The sequence below is a fragment of the Dreissena polymorpha genome, chromosome 4 (genome assembly GCF_020536995.1).
Source record: "Dreissena polymorpha isolate Duluth1 chromosome 4, UMN_Dpol_1.0, whole genome shotgun sequence".
NCBI classification, from domain to species: domain Eukaryota; kingdom Metazoa; phylum Mollusca; class Bivalvia; order Myida; family Dreissenidae; genus Dreissena; species Dreissena polymorpha.
Window position 1 is genome coordinate 26,340,106 of NC_068358.1, and position 22,308 is coordinate 26,362,413.

Sequence of the window (22,308 nt, forward strand, 5' to 3'; positions counted from 1 at the left end):
CTTTTGTAGAAACAGTTAATATGCCCCTGATCATTCGATTTGGGGGCATAACAATGGGGCATAATTTTATTACATTCCAGGTCAGAGTTATGGAACTTTGCTTTTGACCTCAAACAATGACCCTGAACACATGTCTTAAGTTTTGATTGAACACCTTTTATAGGAACAGTGATACTGAGATGTAGCAAGTTGACCTTGACCAGAGCATTAAGAGGACGCCAACATTTTAGTGAGTAGAATAGCTAAGACTAATTGTTTGATTGTCAAGATAAAAAGTGAAATTTAATAACTTACATGTACGTGCTTTTCGTTGATCCTAAAAAATGAAACAGAAACAATTATATTAAGGTGTTTAATGACCTCAAATATAATTTCACCACATACCCTTTATAAGATATTTTAATCGCTATCACAGTAACCCATGAGTTAATCATGGTTATTTTATGATCTTTTTTTAACCGTGACATACACAGTAAACACTGTTGATGACTTCAATGGAAATAAAATTCAGCAGAACTTAAGGTGCTCTATCTGTACAAAAAAACTACGCATGCCACAGATGCTATACTAATCTTTCGACACATAACATAAATACATACAAACTAAGGTGCTCATGGTTTAGCACAAATCTTTCTGTATCCCATGCCAGAGGAGAAAGTGTTTAGATCATGTGAGTCAATAGTGCAGTAAATGAGCCTAGCACTGGAAAAACAGGGCTGAATGCATGTGCAAGTGTTGTTCAAGATAGGCCTGTGCAGGGACGACACTTTGTGCTTTAATGATATTTATCTCAGCAAAAATCCAGTTTAGGTTGAAAATGTTGTGGCTTATTAGCCTGTGCACTTCACTGGCTAATCAGAGACAACACTTTACCCTAATGCCTTTAGACCAGTTTACCCAGAAAGCTCAGTAAAATTGTTTTTATACTAGAAAGGGGGAGAATTCTCTGAGTCACTGGTACAGTCAACTGACTTGTTTATGGTTCTATGAACCTGAAGGACAAGAAGTTTTCATATTACCTGTGCCAGGAGTGGAAGTCTTGGGGTCAAATACGTCAATAGTTGAGTCAATGGTATCCTCTATGAGTTTGATCATTGCGTCCTCATAGACCAGCTGGAAGCAGTAGCCCCACAGACAGTGGACACCCTCTGCTTGCTCCTGGTTACAAAATGTAGATAACATGAGCATCGTTCTGGGAAAAGGGGGTTTAATGCATGTGCATAAAGTGTCCCATATTAGCCTGTGCAGATTCATTAGGAAAGACATTTCCTGCCTTAACTGGATTTTTCCTTAGGACAGACTTCATAACAAGAGCACCACCTTGCGGGTGCAGACCGCTCATCTATTTTTCTTTTTAAAGGTGTAGGGACCTATCTCAATTTCAATCACAAAGGAGGGAGGGGTGGAGTGGAGAGGGATGTATAGTGTGGGGTGTGGTCATTTATTACATTATCTTCCAAAAATGCAAAAAAATGCAAAAAAAAATAATAAAATTAGGGGGGGGGGATTCTTGGGTGGGATGGTTGGACAGTATTTCAAAAATAAAATAATAAAAAGAAATATTTGTGTTTTTTAACCATGTTTGAAAAAAAACAAGAGATGTGTTTGTCAGAAACACAATGCCCCCTTTTGCGCTGCTTTGATTTGATTTTTTTTACCTTTGACCTTCAAGGATGACCTTACCCTTGAACTTCCACCACTCAAAATGAGCAGCTTTATGAGAACACCGCTTTGAAATAAAAAATGTTGACCTTTGACCTTGAAGGATGACCTTGACCTTGAAGGATGACCTTGACCTTGAACTTCCACCACTCAAAATGTGCAGCTTCGTGATAACGCCGCTTTGAAATTATTATTTTTTACCTTTGACCTTGAAGGATGACCTTGACCTTGAAGAATGACCTTGACCTTGAACTTCAACCACTCAAAATGTGCAGCTTCATGAGAACGCCGCTTTGAAAAAAAAAATGACCTTTGACATTGAAGGATGACCTTGACCTTGAAGGATGACCTTGACCTTGAACTTTCACCACTCAAAATGTGCAGCTTCATGAGAACGTCACTTTGAGATTTTTTTTTGAATTTTTTTTTTTACCTTGAAGGATGACCTTGATCTTGAACTTCCACCACTCAGAATGTGCAGCTTCATGATAACGCTGCTTTGTATTTTTAAATATTTTTTTTATATTTTTTTTACCTTTGACCTTGAAGGATGACCTTGACCTTGAACTTCCACCACTCAAAATGTACAGCTTCATGATTACGCCGCTTTGATTTTTTTTTTTTACCTTTGATCTTGAAGGATGACCTTGACCTTGAAGAATGACCATGACACTGAACTTCCACCACTTAAAATGTGCAGCTTCATGAGAACGCCGCTTTGATTTTATTTTATTGTGACCTTTGACCTTTAAGGATGACCTTGACCTTAAAGGATGACCTTGAACTTCCACCACTCAAAATGTGCAGCTTCATGAGAACACCGCTTTAAATTTTTCTTTAATTTTTTTTTTACCTTGAAGGATGACCTTGACCTTGAACTTCCACCACTCAAAATGTGCAGCTTCATGTGATACACCTGCATGCCAAATATCAAGTTGCTATCTTTAATATAAACAAGATGTGTTTGTGAAACACAATGTCCCCCTATATGATGTTTGACCTTGTAGGATGACCTTGACCTTGTGAAGGATGACCTTGACCTTGACCTTTCACCACTCAAAATGTGCAGCTCCATGAGATACACATGCATGCCAAATATCAAGTTGCTATCTTCAATATTGCAAAAGTATTCATAAAATAAGCGATTTGGGCCACATATATTTGACCTCTGACCTTGAAGGATGACCTTGACCTTTCACCACTCAAAATGTGCAGCGCCATGAGATGCACATGCATGCCAAATATCAAGTTGCTATCTTCAATATTGCAAAAGTATTTATAAAATAAGCGATTTGGGCCACATATATTTGACCTCTGACCTTGAAGGATGACCTTGACCTTTCACCACTCAAAATGTGCAGCTCCATGAGATACACATGCATGCCAAATATCAAGTTGCTATCTTCAATATTGCAAAAGTACTCATAAAATGAGCGATTTTGGCCACATATATTTGACCTCTGACCTTGAAGGATGACCTTGACCTTGACCTTTCACCACTCAAAATATGCAGCTTTATGAGATACACATGCATGCCAAATATGAAGTTGCTATCTTCAATATAGCAAAAGTTATTGCAAAATGTTAAAGTTGGCGCAAACAGACAGACAGACCAACAGACCAACAGACAGACAGGGCAAAAACAATATGTCCCCCACTACTATAGTGGGGGACATAAAAAGTTACGGCCAATGTTAAAGTTTTCGGACGGACAGACGCCATATATTTGACATTTGACCTTGAAGGATGACCTTGACCTTCACCTTTCACCACTCGAAATGTTCAGCGCGATGAGATACACATGAATGTCAAATATCAAGTTGCTATCTTCAATATTGAAAAAGTTATGGCCAATGTTAAAGTTTTCGGACTGACAGACACCATAAATTTGACATTTGACCTTGAAGGATGACCTTGACCTTGACCTTTCACCACTCAAAATGTTCAGCTCCATGAGATACACATGCATGCCAAATATCAAGTTGCTATCTTCAATATTGAAAAAGTTAATTGCCAATGTTAAAGTTTTTGGACAGACAGAAACCATAAATTTTACATTTGACCTTGAAGGATGACCTTGACCTTTCACCACTAAAATGTGCAGCTCCATCAGAAACACATGCATGCCAAATATCAAGTTGCTATCTTCAATAATGAAAAAGTTATTGCCAATGTTAAAGTTTTCGGACAGACAGAAACCATAAATTTTACATTTGACCTTGAAGGATGACCTTGACCTTTCACCACTAAAATGTGCAGCTCCATCAGAAACACATGCATGCCAAATATCAAGTTGCTATCTTCAATAATGAAAAAGTTATTGCCAATGTTAAAGTTTTCGGACAGACAGAAACCATTAATTTTACATTTGACCTTGAAGGATGACCTTGACCTTTCACCACTCAAAATGTGCAGCTCCATGAGATACACATGCATGCCAAATATCAAGTTGCTATCTTCAATATTGAAAAAGTTATGGCCAATGTTAAAGTTTTTTCAGACAGACTGACTGACATACTGACGGACAGTTCAACTGCTATATGCCACCTTACCGGGGGCATAAAAATTATTTTTTTGGGGTGGGGGGGGGGTATAGTGTGAGGGTGTGGTGATCATTTATTAGATGATCTTTAATTAAAAAAGGTGATGGCCATGCGTGGGGGATGGTTTGGGTGGAGTCTATTGTGGTATGTCAGGTAAGAGTTGTTTTGTCAAAGTATCAATCGAATCTAATCATAAATAAAGAATTTATGGCAATTTTAGCAAAATTAAATAATTTGACTTTGTGAGTCAAGGTCATTCAAAGGTCAAGGTAAAATTCAACTTGCCAAGTACAGTACCCTCACGATAGCATGAAAGTATTTGAAGTTTAAAAGCAATAACCTTGATACTTTAGAAGTAAAGTGGATCTAAACACAAAATGCAACCATATATTCAAAGTTACTAAGTCAAAAAAGGGCCATTATTCCATAAAAATGACAACCAGAGTTATGCAACTTGTCCTTTACTGTCCCCTTATGATAGCTTGCGAGTGTTCCAAGTATGAAAGCAATATCTATGATACTTTAGGGGTAAAGTGGACCAAAACACAAAACTTAACCAAATTTTCAAGTATAACGTGCTCATAATTCCGTCAAAATGCCAGTCAGAGCTACATAACTTTGCCTGCACAGTCCCCTTACGATAGTTAGTAAGTGTTGCATGTATGAAAGCAATAGCTTTGATACTTTAGGAAAAAAGTGGACCTTAACACAAACTTAACCAAATTTTCAATTTTCCAAGTATAAAAAAGGGACATAATTCTGTCAAAATGCCAGTCAGAGTTACATAACTTTGCCTGCACAGTCCCCTTATGATATTTAGTAAGTGTTGCAAGTATGAAAGCAATAGCTTTGATACTTAAGGAATAAAATGGACCTAAACACAAAACTTAATTAAAAAATTTCAATTTTCTAAGTATAAAAAGGGCACATAATTCTGTCAAAATGCAAGCCAGAGTTATCTAACTTTGCCTGCCCAGTCCCCTCATGATAGTAAGTAAGTGTACCAAGTTTGAATGCAATAGCATTGATACTTTATGAGAAAAGTTGACCTAAACGCAAAACTTAACCGTACGCCGACGCCAAGGTGATGACAATAGCTCATAATTTTCATTAAAAAAATAGATGATTTAAAAAAACGAAAACTTCCATAAAAGCAGAAATTGTCTTCCCTTATTAGCCTTGCTGACTGCACAGGCTAATCTGGGACAACACTTTACGCACATGCATTCAGCCCAGTTTTCCCAGAACAAGGCTCATATAAATACTGCAAGTCTTTAGTCTTTGAAATCAGCAGGTCCATCAAGTCAGCACAAGTACTATATCATTATATGATTACTTAAGATGGCAAAACTGTTACAAGGCTTTAAATTTAAATAATCTAAGCAAGACTTCTTTAAAATTGACCAGTGCAGTGCTTAGGAACTTGTGCACATTTTGATCACTGAAAGCGAGTTTGCTACTCTTATTAAACAAAATCTCTCATTGGTCAGTTAATGACGCATGGTTGATAATAATATTATACCAGCAGTCACATCTACACTAAATTACAATATTATAATTCAAGTTTTACAAGCGCAGGGTTGCATCCATACTGAATTAAAAGATGATAATTCAAGTAATACGTGAGATTTCCAGACGATCACTTATAACATACCTGACTATCACAGAGAAGCACTGTCATGTTGAGAATTTCTGGGGTGCCTGAAAGAATCATTTTCTATTTAAATCCACAGCAAATCATTTTATTTCACTTTATGTTTATATGCTAAAAATTTCCCAAATACAGGTATGTTTCCCTCGGTATTCTGAAAACCAGTTAACTTATATATCATAATGCTTATAACCAAACATTAATTTACTCCTTACCTTAATAATTGTAACAAAAGTTTGCGCACTATATATTGTTAAAGAGTCATCAAATTCATTTAAACAAATCAAAACTGTAAAAATCGCAATTCAATATCAATACTTTTTTCACTAAAAACAAATTGGTCACATGGAGAAAGCATAATTACATCTGTAATTAGCTAGATAAATACCATGGGTGATCTAACATTCACGGCACAGTGTTGACCTTTCTAAACATTTGATGCAATTTGTGGAATTTCTACAGAAATTATTTATAAAAAGAACTTAACATCACACATCAAGTAACATGACCATAGCAAAATTATAGCAACATCAGTGTACACTATTCAGTGAAATATTTTTTCACATGGGGTAAACTAAATACCATTGGCAACTTAGAGGGGGTAATCATGTCACAAACAAGATGGGGATGTACATGCCAAGAGAGGTATTTTTCACCATTTTATACGCTTTATTACTTTCATTACAGCAATATCAGCAAGAACGTGATTAGTGTTTATATCATATAAATATTCACTCTTTATCTCGTTTTTACTTGCTGCAAAATATATAAGCGGGACAAAAAATTTCAGCTCCCACTAAGAATATTCGTTGGGAGTAAAGTCGAGATAAAGAGCGAATATTAATACGAAATAAACACTTATCATTTTCTTGCAGACATGGCTGTAAAGTGAGCAGCAGGGCTGAAAAGTGAAGATAAATAAAAGTAATAAAGGGTGTAAACCATCTTGGTTGTAAAATTTTTACCCCCTTTGTTAAAATGCTTGATCCATTAATAAATGAAACAACCTTTAACAGCTGGTTATATTACATTTTTGAGGCATGTGAAAGAAAGTTTGTAAGTATTCTCAAAATGAATATAAGGAAGAAAGCTAGATGATCACAAAACAAAAAAGGGCCAAGGCGCTCACATGAGACCATAAGACCTCACATAGAAACATCATCAGGTTTTGTCAACACTAACAAACCTTTCCATGAAATAATGTTGTTTGAAATAAAATCAGCTAATTACCTAATTTAATGATTCCATACACACTTATCTGTGACTGTCTGCTTAAAACATACCATTATTGGTACTGAACCACAGTCTTTGATTGAACCCAAGATTTATAATGACATAAAATATATGACACAACTAATTGATAATGACAAACCAGGATTGGCACAACCTACTGACTTTTATATAAACTATTATTATATCGTATCACGCATATGACATAAACCATTAACTGAGAAATAACATGTTTTTGGCAGCAGTATACATTTGAACTTAGCATTCACATCTGTTTCTGACTCTCCTAATGAATGAAAGAAATGGTTTTGTTAGCCCTTTCCCACTAATAAAGCAAAGTGAAAATGGATATTATGCAACCAGCATAAAATCAGAACAGCCTGCAAGTGACTTGCAATCTGTTCAAGTTTGATGCTGTTTATCAGTATCTTAGGGTTGGAATGAAGCCTTTAAAAACTAAATCTAGTAAGAAAAGTCTTAAATTTCATTTGATTTTCTAAGGGACTACAAACGGGTAAAAATGTATATCTGAACAGGAAAGGGTTAACAAACATTTACAACCATACTCCTACTGTGTGTGACTGCCAGTATATGGGTATATCTGAACAGGAAAGGGTTAACAAACATTTACAACCATTCTCCTACCGTGTGTGACTGCCAGTATATGGGTATATCTGAACAGGAAAGGGTTAACAAACATTTACAACCATTCTCCTACCATGTGTGACTGCCAGTATATGGGTACATCTGAACAGGAAAGGGTTAACAAACATTTACAACCATTCCCCTACCGTGTGTGACTGACAGTATATGCGTATATCTGAACAGGAAAGGATTAACAAACATTTACAACCATTCCACTACCGTGTGTGACTGCCAGTATATGCGTATATCTGAACAGGAAAGGGTTAACAAACATTTACAACCATTCCCGTACCATGTGTGACTGCCAGTATATGCTGCCCATCCTCGTCCACATAGCACACCTGAGCGATGTCATGCAGCTTGTAGTGTTGAAGCTCATCCTAGAGAGGCAACATTGAAATGAGCTCACTCTGGGTACATGGGGTATAATGCATGTGTGTGGCACACAGGCTTATCATGGACAACACTTTCCGCCTAAACTGAATATTCACAAAGACTTTTTTCATTTGAACAAAAACAACCAATAAAGCAGAAAGAATTGTCCCTATTTGGTAAGAGCAGACTGCACAAGCTAATCTTAGAAGACACTTTATGCGCATTCATAAAACAACATTTTCCAAGACGGACACTGAAATAATGTTTTTCTAGTAAATGTTTCATATGAGACCATTCGTTTGCTCATATGTAATGCATACATGTATCTGCATATAAAACTTTATCAATGCTTTTATTTTTGCGCTAAATACAAGATGAAGACATCAGATTGCAAAGGTTTTTTTAACGATTATAAAAATAAAACATGCATGCCCCCCATATTGGCTGTCAGTTGTAGTGGCAGCCATTGTGTGAATACATTTTTTGTCACTGTGACCTTGACCTTTGACCTAGTGACCTGAAAATCAATAGGGGTCATCTGCAAGTTATGATCAATGAACCTATGAAGTTTCATAATCCTAGGCCTAATTATTCTTGAATTATCATCAGGAAACCATTTAACTGTTTTGAGTCACTGTGACTTGACCTTTGACCTAGTGACCTGAAAATCAACAGGGGTCATCTGCCAGTCATGATCAATGTACCACTATGAAGTTTCATGATCCTAGGTGTAAGCATTCTTGAGTTATCATCCGGAAACCATTTTACTATTTCGAGTCACTGTGACCTTAACCTTTGACCTAGTGACCTGAAAATCAATAGGGGTCATCTGCCAGTCATATTCAATGTACCTATGAAGTTTCATGATACTAGGCGTAAGCATTCTTGAGTTATAATCCGGAAACCATTTTACTGTTTCGAGTCACTGTGACCTTGACCTTTGACCTAGTGACCTGAAAATCAAAAGGGTCATCTGCCAGTCATGATAAATGTTCCTATGATGTTTTATGATCCTAGTTGTAAGCATTCTTGAGTTATCATCTGGAAACCATTTTGCTTCTTCGAGTCACTGTGACCTTGACCTTTGACCTAGTGACCTGAAAATCAAAAGGGGTCATCTGCAAGTCATGATCAATGTACCTATGAAGTTTCATGATCCTAGGCCTAAGCATTCTTGAGTTATCATCCGGAAACCATTTTACTATTTCGAGTCACCGTGACCTTGACCTTTCACCTAGTGACCTGAAAATCAATAAATGTCATCTGCCAGTCATGATCAATGTACCTATGAAGTTTCATGATCCTAGGCCTAAGCGTTCTTGAGTTATCATCCGGTAACCATCTGATGGATGGACCGACGGACAGACTGACCGACAGACATGTGCCAAACATTATACCCCCTCTTCTTCGAAGGGGGGCATAATAAATAGGGGGAGACATTTTTTAAAAGTTTGATAGATCTTTTTGGAATATACTATATATGATGTGACCTACCTCTGCCCCATCGCGCCTGGTGATCTTGATGGACTCTGTACCTAGGTGCAGCACAGCGTCCTGATCTGTGCTCAACTGTAGAGGTACAAGTCCCTGCTTCTACAACATAACAATTCTGGTCTAAAGCAACAAACTAGGTCAGTTACATGTATGTATCATTAAAGAATTTTGTTTTTGAATATCATGGCATTTATATCAATTCAAGATTTCAATTACTGGTAATAACCAATTTCATACGACCATGGCAATAAATGCATATAATTATGTAATGCTACATTGGTGTTAAATATCATAATTGAGACGTTTGAGTAGCACTTTCAAAAAGCATATGAAGATAACAAAATCTAACTGCAGAGCTGTCAGCTTGAGTTTAAAGTAAAAAAAAGTAATAGACAAGCCTTCTTCAAAGGTATGGCAAAGACTGATGCATACAAGAATGAATCTTATGGATTACTGCACTTTTCAGTGTGATCAAAATTTCTGGTTCGACTAAAATGGAATATACTTCCCAGAGCAACAGGCATTTTTTAAAATCTATTGAGTACTTTTTTTAAAATTTATTATTATGTCGTTTCTTCGGTATATTTTTTATTTCATAATGTCCTTTCTTTGGCATATTTATATAAATTATATTCTTCAGTACATTTAACATACTTACCTTCTTACTGTATATGTTTTATACCTACCTTTCCTCTGTTTGTTGAACTTACTGACTTTTCTTGATACACTGACCTTTTTACTGTTTATTTATAAAGTGACCTTTTCTATACTTATTGCCTGACCTTTTCAGTGTCCTATTATCCACCTTTGCTATGATTATTTTATCAACTGACCTTTTCTCTTCAATGTATCGCCCTTTTCTTTGCCTATTTATCCACTAACCTTTTGTCTGTTTATTTATTGACTGACCTTTTCCTTGTACATTTATCTCTGAACTCATCTCTGACTATACCTACTACCCTTTTCCCTGCATATTTATTGTAATATCTTTTTTCTTGCTATATTTTATCAATCTAACCTTATCTCTTTTTTTCTTAAGCACTGATATTCACTCACTTTTTTTTATCGTATTAACCATTTGTTGGTGTATTTATTGTTGTGACCTATGCCCTGTTCATATATCGTTCTGTCTTATTCTCTGTCTTTTTATTATACTGACCTTTCCCCTGTCTATGATCTTTAAGACCTCTGTTCTGTTGGTTGTGTCTGTGTGCCCCGGCACTCCTGGGATATCGCCCAGGTACTGAAAATATTAGCCTTGTTCTGCGAAAATTGGGCTAAGAAAATGCTGTGGGTAAAATGTCATACTATATTCGCATGTACAGTCTGCACAGTCTAATTAGGGATGACACTTTCCTGATGGACTGCATTTTCGGTGAAGGAGACTTTTTAAAACAAAAATTCAATTAAAGGTCTATCCTGATAAGCCTGTGCCAAATGCACAGGATACTCTGGGGTGACACTTTATGCACATGTACTAAGCGCAGTTCCCTCAGGAACTGAAAGACATGGACGAAGAAAAAAGCAGAAATGAGTCTGTCTAGATGAAATGAACACCATCATTAAGTGCATGTTCACAACTTAACAGCCACATGACATCTCCCATCAACTGACCAGACTAGAACAGGAGATCATCTCGCTGCAAACAGGGCACACTTCACTAAACCAATACATGCAAAAGAGATCCTGCCTGATCAGGGATCATATTTTCCCGCAACATCAATCGGTCCGGATTTAAATGGGAAAAAGTGTCCGAAAATTTATATCCCAAGTCATGACAAATTACGTTAAAAAATATACCATTGATTTTGCTATTCATGAAGATGGTATAATAAATGTACAAGTTAAATTCCCTTAGGCATTATTTTTAAACGGAACATACGAGTTTTCTCATTTTGTTTTCTCATTTGCTATTTCATTGACATTTGTTGTTTCGTGTGCTGTTTTATTAGACTGTTTTTCATCGTTGTCAATATTATTAGTCTGTGTAAATCTATACAGATGTTTCAAATCGTTGTCAACTCGATAATAGCTTACAAACATGCATTGAAGCAAACAAATGTCTGTGTTTAGGTTTGTTACTGACAATAACAAAACCAAATAGTTAAGAAATAATTCATGTACGTTATACTATAGTTTGTAGTCGAATAACCCACGGCCGATAGTTAAGATGCGTAGGGATTAAATTATTTGAAACCACGCATCTAAACTTTCGGTCGTGGGTTATTCAACAACAAACAATAAAGAACACGAATTATTTTGATTCTAACACAAATTTTACTGAAGATTTATTACAATGCATATTATTTTTTCTTGTGTAATATTTTATGTGAAGTTCCGCCCATAAGAACAACTTTCGGCTGTTCTGTCGATCAGATCCGCGACTTTTATTTATTTAATGCCGAATTATTACAGTGGTGGAAAATGTATCGGCATATTTTGTTTAATTACAGCCCGTGCTTTCAGTGTATAAGGTCCGCCCACAATTATTGCAGAATATCCGATTTTCTTCTTTGTTTATATGACAGTTTACTGTATCATGCATGAAATGCACAATTTCCACGAGGATAACATCGAGGTTTGTATCTCCGAAGTAACTGTAAACGATTTTATCCTGGACGAGTACACGTTACGGACCGATTGTGCTATAAGCCAGTGAAATTATCGATTGATATTGACACGGGGTTATTCACGCGTGACTAATACACAGCCGCGCGAATCTTCGCTCCTTGGGGCCATACTCTGATACTAGTCGGCTGACGTGCAATAATCTGGTCCTGACCGGTTAAGAGACTGCAGCAAATGGTTTATCACACCTAATCGAGATAAGAATGTAGTTAGGGTGTTCACTGTGTAATCGATTTCATGACATGGGAATTTTAGCAAACAGAATCAGACCGACTGTTTGGGATTTTCAATCGGTCTTTCATGGCCTCAATCGGTCTAGGACCAACAAAACCGACAAAACAAGGGCTGTTTGTAAAACATGCATGCCCCCCATATGGGCTGTCCATTGTAGTGGCAGCCATTGTGTGAGCACGATTTTTGTCACTGTGACCTTGACCTTTGACCTAGTTACCTGAAAATCAATAGGGGTCATCTGCGAGTCACGATCAATGTACCTATGAAGTGTCATGATCCTAGGCAAAAGCGACTTGAGTTATCAATCGAAAATCATTTTACTATTTCAGGTCACTGTGACCTTGACCTTTGACCTTGTGACCTCAAAATCAATAGGGGTCATCTGCAAGTCATGATCAATCTGCCTATGAAGTTTCATGATCCTAGGCGTATGCGTTCATGAGTTATAATCCGGAAACCATTTTACTATTTCGGGTCACCGTGACCTTGACCTTTGACCTAGTGACCTAAAAATTGATAGGGGTCATCTGCGAGTCATGATCAATCTACCCATGAAGTTTCATGATCCTAGGCGTATGCGTTCTTGAGTTATCATCCGGAAACCATTTTACTATTTCGGGTCACCGTCAGTCTTCACGCTAAATATTTTAGCCAAATAGCCCTTCGGGCTAATACGATGGAATTTTGAATAGCCCGAAGACATGTTCAATAGCCCGAGGAGGTCAATTTAAATTTTATGACTTTTTTGGCCAGGAACACCAAAATAGTTATTAACAATCAGAAAATCTACTTCCATTAGTAAAAACAGATGCATGTGATTACAGTAATAAAGGGTATAATGTTTCCTTTTGAAATGCATTTTATACAAAATGCACCAGATAATTATGCTGTTTATTGTAACTTTATTATTACACATGTTCTCATTCAATGATTCCATTAATCAGTTTGACCGGTGTTTTGTTTTATTTTAAAGCGAATTATTATCATGTTTAAAAAATATCCGAAAAACTTCAAAAATACATCAGCCTATTAAAATAACAGATTATTATCGTATTATTACTAGGACAATCGCCGGTGAATTTCTGAATTGTCGGCATGTGACTTCAGAACAAAAGGCCACTGGGTGTGTTAATTGCCCAATCTACAAGTGACAATGTCTGCTTCTTTAATTTACTCCCGATGTTTTGATAAGCATGTGTCAACCGTGAAAAGTATTGTATATTCGTAAACAGATTATAAGTAGCAAAATAGGTCACGTAGCAGAACGAGATTACAGAATAAACGAAAGTACTACAATTATTAATAATACATTAAAAAAACTTATTCTAATGCGCAAAAATAATTGATTAAAACACATGGAAACCTACCTGTAATAAGTATCAATTTGTTTTAACCCAATGCGTACAATATCCCTTACAGACTCTTTAATTTTTATTGAAAAAATTACTTGTCCATTTTTCATGAATTATAAATACATTTTCGGAAAACGCTTCTCAAATTAAATACGCTTCTAGATTGGTCATTATTTTAAAACATTACGAAGTGCCCGATGCGCGAACATCCCGGAACGTGATCTACACATGTTCAGTTTGAATAACCTCATCTTGGTTGGGCGTCAATTGCATCATTACTTTAAATAGCAACATACCCGGATGCTTACACGACAGTTTAGAAAAATGGCGGCCGCATGCTTTAAAACGTCATTTTAGGCATTTAAATAGCAAATTTAAACGTGCTTCTTAAAAACGCGTATAAATCAGGTTATTGATATGACGCTCAATTATTTAATCGACCGATCGGGCTATTTTATTAGCATTTAGGATCGACCGACCGGCCCAAGAATCGACTCGGGCTTCGGGCTTATAGGCTAATTCGAAGACTGGTCACCGTGACCTTGACCTTTGACCTAGTGACCTCAAAATTTATAGGGGTCATCTGCGAGTCATGATCAATCTACCCATGAAGTTTCATGATCCTAGGCGTATGCGTTCTTGAGTTATCATCCGGAAACCATTTTACTATTTTGGGTCACCGTGACCTTGACCTTTGACCTAGTGACCTCAAAATCAATAGGGGTCATCTGCGAATCATGATCAATCTACCCATGAAGTTTCATGATCCTAAGCGTATGCGTTCTTGAGTTATCATCCGGAAACCATTTTACTATTTCGGGTCACCGTGACCTTGACCTTTGACCTAGTGACCTCAAAATCAATAGGGGTCATCTGCGAGTCATGTTCAATGTACCCATGAAGTTTCATGATCCTAGCCCCAAGCGTTCTTGAGTTATCATACGACAACCACCTGGTGGACGGACCGACCGACCGACCTACCGACCGACCGACCGACCGACATGAGCAAAGCAATATACCCCCTCTTCTTTGAAGGGGGGCATAAATATGATCCCTGTGCCTGATATCATCTCCAAAGTACCCATGTGGGGCAAGAAAAAACAAGGGCTGTTTGTAAAACATGCATGCCCCCCATATGGGCTGTCCGTTGTAGTGGCAGCCATTGTGTGAATACGATTTTTGTCACTGTGACCTTGACCTTTGACCTAGTGACCTGAAAATCTATAGGGGTCATCTGCGGGTTACGATCAATGTACCTATGAAGTGTCATGATCCTAAGCAAAAGCGTTCTTGAGTTATCATCCGAAAATCATTTAACTATTTCGGGTCATCGTGACCTTGACCTTTGACCTTGTGACCTCAAAATCAATTGGGGTCATCTGCAAGTCTTGATCAATCTACCTATGAAGTTTCATGATCCTAGGCGTATGCGTTCTTGAGTTATCATCCGAAAACCATTTTACTATTTCGGGTCACCGTGACCTTGACCTTTGACCTAGTGACCTCAAAATCAATAGGGGTCATCTGCCAGTCATGATCAATCTACCCATGAAGTTTCATGATCCTAGGCGTATGCGTTCTTGAGTTATCATCCGGAAACCATTTTACTATTTCGGGTCACCGTGACCTTGACCTTTGACCTAGTGACCTCAAAATCTATAGGGGTCATCTGCAAGTCATGATCAATCTACCTATGATGTTTCATGATCCTAGGCATATGCGTTCTTGAGTTATCATTCAAAAACCATTTTACTATTTCTGGTCACCGTGACCTTGACCTTTGACCTAGTGACCTCAAAATCAATAGGGGTCATCTGCGAGTCATGATCAATGTACCTATGAAGTTTCATGATCCTAGGCCCAAGCATTCTTGAGTTATCGTCTGACAACCACCTGGTGGACGGACCGACAGACCGACCGACATGAGCAAAGCAATATACCCCCTCTTCTTCGAAGGGGGGCATAAATATTGAACACATTCTAAAGGAATCCAGGGACCACCCACCACTGACAGAAAATCTATGGGTGGAACCTATAAACCTGCTGAAGAAGCTGTATGAACATTTGGGAGCTCCACAGAAAGCCAACTGTTTAATCCTTGCGTCCAGACTCAATTAAAAGCGAGGAAAGAGAAGAAGAACAAGAAAGAAAGGCACAGAGGTTAAAGAAGTGTGGACCCTTACAATGAAAGGTACCTGCTCCGGCTCAAAGGACATTACTGAAGTTGCTTTACATTATGCTTGGCCTTTAGTAGAAAAGGGAACTTTTTTCTTTAATTAGCTGAGTAGGAAGCCAGTCATATCAGAACTTAAATGGTAGAAGACTTGAATCCTCAACTGTCTTGATAGTTTATATATTTTTTTTTTTTTAGCTTGGTTAAACTAAAGTAAGAATGCTCATGGAGACACTTCCTCGCCTTTTTTCCTCGTAAAACCAGAACTTGTTGTTTTAAGAAACATAATATCTTGATGTTATTTTGAGAAAGCAACCACATTGGGATTGGAAGCTGGGCCCTCATGATCACTGGGCGTACATCATATTCACTACCCAACCATGACTGCCAACAGAGTAGGCGAATTCCCCAACCTATTGGTATGTCAGATGGATAAATGTATACATTTGTGACTTTATATCAGGATAGCTTTGACATTAGATTTTAATGTAATAGTCTTCTCAACACAGTGGCAGATCCCCCCCCCACCCCCTGAAAAAAATAAACATAAACTGTAACATCTTATGAAGAGCTATATGTATTGAAGCAAGCTCAACATAAAACACTTTTAGCATATCTACCAAAATAATATCATTATAAATCAAGAAAAGTAATTCAAAGAGACATCGTGATGGATGTACCACTGCAATGCACTTGAATGTTACCATTGATTATACCAAGCACTGAAGACATTCTGGTGATCAAATCAAAGTTGGATTGACATCAAAGCATGTTTGTAGAGAAAAAAACAAGACAATATTGCATAATGTTTGTTGGAAACAATGATGGGTTAGCACCAAAGTGTAATGCAACAACACAAAACAAACTAAAGTAAAATGAGCCACATCATGCAAAAATGGGTCTTATGCCATATGCATAAGCGCAGTCTGGTCAGAAGCTACCCTCTTCACTATAATTTCATTTAAGGTTTTTGGTTTAAACAGAAATGGTAGCTCCTGGCCAGCCTGCAAAAATGCCATCAGATAATGGCTTAAGAGACAGGTTCTCGCTTAAAGGTACCTTTATTTCAAATTCTACCCGGTGGTCAGGGTTGTCCTGCAGCAGGGTCATCTCATGGTCAAGTCCTGTCGTGGTCAGTGCTATGTGGCGCAGTGGACGGCGGCTCTCTAGAAGAGAGTTAACTGAGGCCCGTGAGCCCCACATCTGAAACACAAATGGAATGTTTATTGTACTGCCATATACAGATAGATATACTGGCTTACATATGTTCAAGTGTGTTAAAAGGGACCTATTTCAGTTTGACATTGCTCATATAAAAAAACTATAACAGGAGAGAACAAACTACACACACACAAATCACACACAAAAACAAAGGCTGACTGTAGCTCACCTGAGAACCAAAGGAACTAAACTGTTTAAAGCTTTATCAGCTTTTGTTGTATACAAACATATCCTTTAAATTCTGACGATGATACAATATGAGAAAATATTTTAAGCAAGTTTCATGATGATTAGTAAAAAAATCTAGAGCCTAAGAGTGTTTGAACCAGTGAACTAGAAATTGATACCAGATGACCCTGTTTTGAAATACAACATGTTAATTGACCAATATCAATGGAGCAAATGGTCGGACATACCAGTAGTTAGTTAAAGCTTTGGCAATATATATGACTTTTAGTGTTCACAAGTTTTTCTTTAATTTGACCTTTTGACCTTCATTTTTGACTCAACATGATCCAGTTCCAACCAAGCTGAGATATAATTGGGATTAAAGTTCTGACCAAAGTTTATGAAGAAGATTAATGTGACTTCTAGAATGCTCAAAAGCTAATTAATTTGCATTTATAAAAAATCATTAGAATGATCATTTGCATGATTTCAGCACTGGTGTTCAGTTGAAAGTAGGTCATGTTCAGTAGAAAGTAGGTCATGTTCAGTAGAAAGTAGGTCATGTTTACTCTAATATGGTATGATGATTATTTAAATCACACTCCATATAATTGTATGCATTTTTTAGGGTTTACTCGTGGGTTAAACAAGAGCTGTCAGAGGACAGCGCGCTCAACTATTCGAGTGCTTGACAGTATAACATAAGTCATCATGGGGAAATTGTTCATATTCAATAATTTATTAGACGATCTTTCAAAAATTAAAAAAGGAAAAAAAAATCTTTTTTTTGGGGGGGTGGGGGGGGGGGGGGGTAGGGGGGTTGAGATGGGGGTATAATGTGGGGTGTGGTCATTTATTAGACATTCTTTAAAAAAAAAAAAAGGTTTTTTTTTTAATTTTTTTTCGGGGGGTTGGGGGTGAGAGGGGGGTATAATGTGGGGTGTGGTCATTTATAAGATGATCTTTCAAAAATAAAAAAAAGGAAAAAAAATTGGGGGGGGTGGGGGGGGGCAGGGATTCTGGGTTGGGGCGTGGAGTTTTGTTTGGGTGGAATTCATTGTGGTATTCAGGTAAGTGTTGTTTTGTCAAAGTATTAATAAAATATGATCATAAATAAAGAAGTTATGGCAATTTAAGCAAAATGTTCAATTATACAGTTATCTGCTCTTGTTTATAGGTTGGGGTCATGTTGGTAAACAAGTATGCAAAATATGAAAGCAATATGTCAAGGGACACCGGAAATATTTGGGGTAGTACGCAAACTTTAACATAGATTTATCAATAATATGCATATTCTAAGTATAAAAGGGGCAATAATTCTGTCAAAATGCTTGATACAGTTGTCTGCTCTTGTTTGTAGGTTGGGGTCATGATGGTAAACAAGTATGCAAAATATGGAAGCAAATATCAAGGGACACAGGAAATATTTGGGGTAGTACACAAACTTTTACATTAATTTATCAATAATATGCATATTTTAAGTATAAAGGGGCAATAATTCTGTCAAAATGCTTGATTCAGTTGTCTGCTCTTGTTTGTAGGTTGGGGTCCTGATGGTTAAAAAGTACGCAAAATATGACAGCAATATGTCAAGGGACACAGGAAATATTTGGGGTAGTACGCAAACTTTAACATAGATTTATCAATAATATGCATATTCTAAGTATAAAAGGGGTCATAATCCTGTCAAAATGCTTGATACAGTTGTCTGCTCTTCTTTATAGGTTGGGGTCATGATGGTAAACAAGTATGCAAAATATGAAAGCAATATGTCAAGGGAAATTGAAAATTTTTGGGGTGGTACGAAAACTTTAACATTTGCACGGAAACGAAAACGCCAGGGTGAGTAGGATAGCTCCACTATATATATTTCATATATAATAGTCGAGCTAAAAATGTGTTAAAAGTTCTTAATTTCTTACATTTTGGTAAACATCAGAACAACACAAACAAAATTTTCTTACTTTCATTTTTTTTAAACATGTCAAAGTATCAATCAATCAGAAGGGCCAGACCAATAAGAAACATTTAACATTAAATACTCTAACCCGGTATTCTCTCAGGTCCTCTATTCTCGGGGTATTGCATTAATGCCCTCTGGCTTTTGCTTACAAGCACATATGTGCAACCTACTTGTAAAATCTGCCTTGCTAGCATTATTAATGAAATACATTTTTAAAAAGTATGGAAGACATCATTTTAAGCCCAAATCTACTCAAAAATCTATCTTGACACAAAATTTCTCTTTCAACTTCTTCACAGTGACACTTTTTAGGTTTAGAGTGTTTGTCTGTTTGTGGATTCTTGGAAAATGTAATCAATATTGACATAATTCTTTAGGTTGCGCACATTTACTTTGATTATTTACGCAGTCAGACTCAAGGAATATTCTCAATTAAATTGATTCTAAAAGAACCATTATGGACATTATTCGACAATAACTGTGATAATTATTCATTTGTGTATTAAATTACATTATTTAAACTGATATAAACTAAATAGATTTTTTCTTTTGACGGTATGTCAGATCATTGTTAATTCATGTTTGAATAATGCTGTCTTACCTATTTACTGTGGAAATACCCGATGTGATGATAAATAAGGACAGACAGTGGTGTTTTTGTTGTTGTGACTATAATTAATATTTATTGATTTCATTGTAAAAAAGAAATTCTGAAACAAAGTAAACTAAAATATGATTTCCTATTCAGTAATTCATCTGATATATAAACATGGCATTTAGAAACTAATAATTATTTATTTAGTTCCACAAGAACCACAGATTAAAGGCAACAGATTTCTATGGGAAGATGAATCTAGTGCGCAAATTGCCAAAATATTCAACATTCAAATAAAGTTCATGTTGTCATGACTAAGAATAGACATTTTCCTATAAACTAACAAATCAAATACATGTTTTCAAAATTATTTCACTAACAAACTGAAAATCTCAGATGTATTCATAAGGAGATTTAGATCATCTCCTATACAGGCTACAGAGAATAGCGCACAGTCTTTACAATTTGAGTCTTTAGGGCATTGTAAAACTTATAAATGACTGGGAGTAATTATATTACTTGTTGCAAGGATCACAGAAACATACAAACATTACTCAACAACATCAGATGTCTTCAAGTTCAGTTTCTTCCCCACAACCATCCCAGTGTGGAACAGACTACCAGCCACAGTAGCTGAGGCCCCCTCTTTGATATCCTTCAAGAGGGAGCTAGCGACGCTGCATTTTTAACAAGGGGCTTCACGCCCAGCCAGTTGTATGACCAGCTGGGATTATCTCTCTCTTTTCTTCCTATAACTATGTATCTATTCTTATTATTCCTAATTTAAATATGTAATATTTTGTTCTTTATCTGTATTATCTTTTCTTACATTATATACTCTGAATATATACTATTATATTGTATCCTACTGTAACCCAAATTTAACGACACCTAAATTCAACGCTGTTCTATTTTTATCGATTTAAATTTAAATGGATGATTATTGTCTTGGAATCATTTCAAAGTATTACAGCCGAGTTAAAAATTATTATTTTGTGCTGTATAAGTTCTTTCATTATTTGCTAAATATTGCTTTATGTAACCGTTATATCGTCGAATTTGGGTCACACCGGGATACTTAATTTGTATCACCTCATGTATTTTTTTTATATAATCTATCTTTCTATCCATCTTTTTACTTTTGTATTAAGCGCCACTACCCGTTGAATAATTGTCAAGTTTGACTGGTCAACGTACCGATGTAGATGTAGAAAAGCAAAGACCTATAGATAACACAGATTGGAATCTCTCGTCTTCGCTATAGCGATATGCGATAATATCTATCGGCGGACGCGGGTCACGTGACATTGATTTTGGAGATGCCGGTGTACCTGTAGATTCTACCCTGTTCCAGCTGCTGTCGACCATTTTTTTATAAAGCAAACAATTATTCTTCGTAATTAGTCGTTAATATTTGATGTCGTAGGGTATTCTGAGCATGATCTGGTAAGTTTATATTATTTTGATATTGTTATTAACAATTTTAATGTGTTAATTAGTGTTTTTAGCGCTCGGTTGTCAGTTGGCAAAGCAATGAATGCCTGAAAGCGCAACGTTACGAACTTAACGTAGTGAGCAAAGTCAGTCGCCGAAAAAAGACATATTGAATATTTTTTGTGTGATTAAAAATAAGTATTTATTTTCTGTGTTGATAATTCTTTAGGTTTCGGTAGTTATTATTCTAATTTATTATTAATTTATCGGAATTGGAAAGAGAACACTGGATTCGTTCATTTTCGATAATTTTTTAAAAATTGAAAGGCCCGAAGCATTTTTCTATAAACTTCTTCATTAAGCATCACATATTGATAACGTAAGATTTTTATGCTAGGTGAGATGTTAATCTATGTATGATTTATAAAACGTAGACGAAAATGAGGTATTTTAAAGGATTTTGCCTTTTTACAATTTGTACTATTTATACTGTTATTTCATTCAATCTAGTGGTTTGTATTTTGTTGAAACACTTTTCTATTTTATTTCTCATCCCATATCTTTGAAGTAAGATTTTTTATGCTATGCAATATGTTAATCTAAGTATAGATTTAAACAAACTAGAAGAAAATATTCAATTTAAAGTATTTGGCCTTTTACAATGTTGGTACAATTTTAAGCTCTTTTCTTCTGTTGTACAAGATAGCTGTCAAACGTGTTTTTGTTCTTTTTGATAAACTTTTTCATTTTTCATCCCAAATCGATTAAGTCAGATTGTTATGCTTGGTGATATGTTATTCTAGGTATGATTTATAAAAAGTAGACGAAAATAAGTCATTTTAAAGGATTTTGCCTTTGTACAATTTGTACAATTTTATTAGCCGGATTTTTTTCGAAAAAATCTCGGCTTATAGATTGATGTTGTCGGGCCGGCGGGGGG

General features: G+C 36.3%; 1 protein-coding gene across 1 annotated transcript; it reads right to left on the bottom strand.

The window, feature by feature from the left end:
• Window positions 1-290: 290 nt before the first annotated feature.
• LOC127878301 (cerebral cavernous malformations protein 2 homolog) lies at window positions 291-19,533 on the bottom strand. The gene is made up of 8 exons (XM_052424821.1): window positions 19,510-19,533; window positions 17,047-17,190; window positions 10,760-10,843; window positions 9,601-9,699; window positions 8,024-8,111; window positions 5,860-5,906; window positions 1,020-1,158; window positions 291-316 (listed from the first exon to the last, which is right to left on the bottom strand). Exons 1-8 carry the CDS (start codon window positions 19,531-19,533, stop codon window positions 291-293), a joined length of 651 nt encoding a protein of 216 aa, XP_052280781.1.
• Between the last annotated feature and the right edge of the window lie 2,775 nt (window positions 19,534-22,308).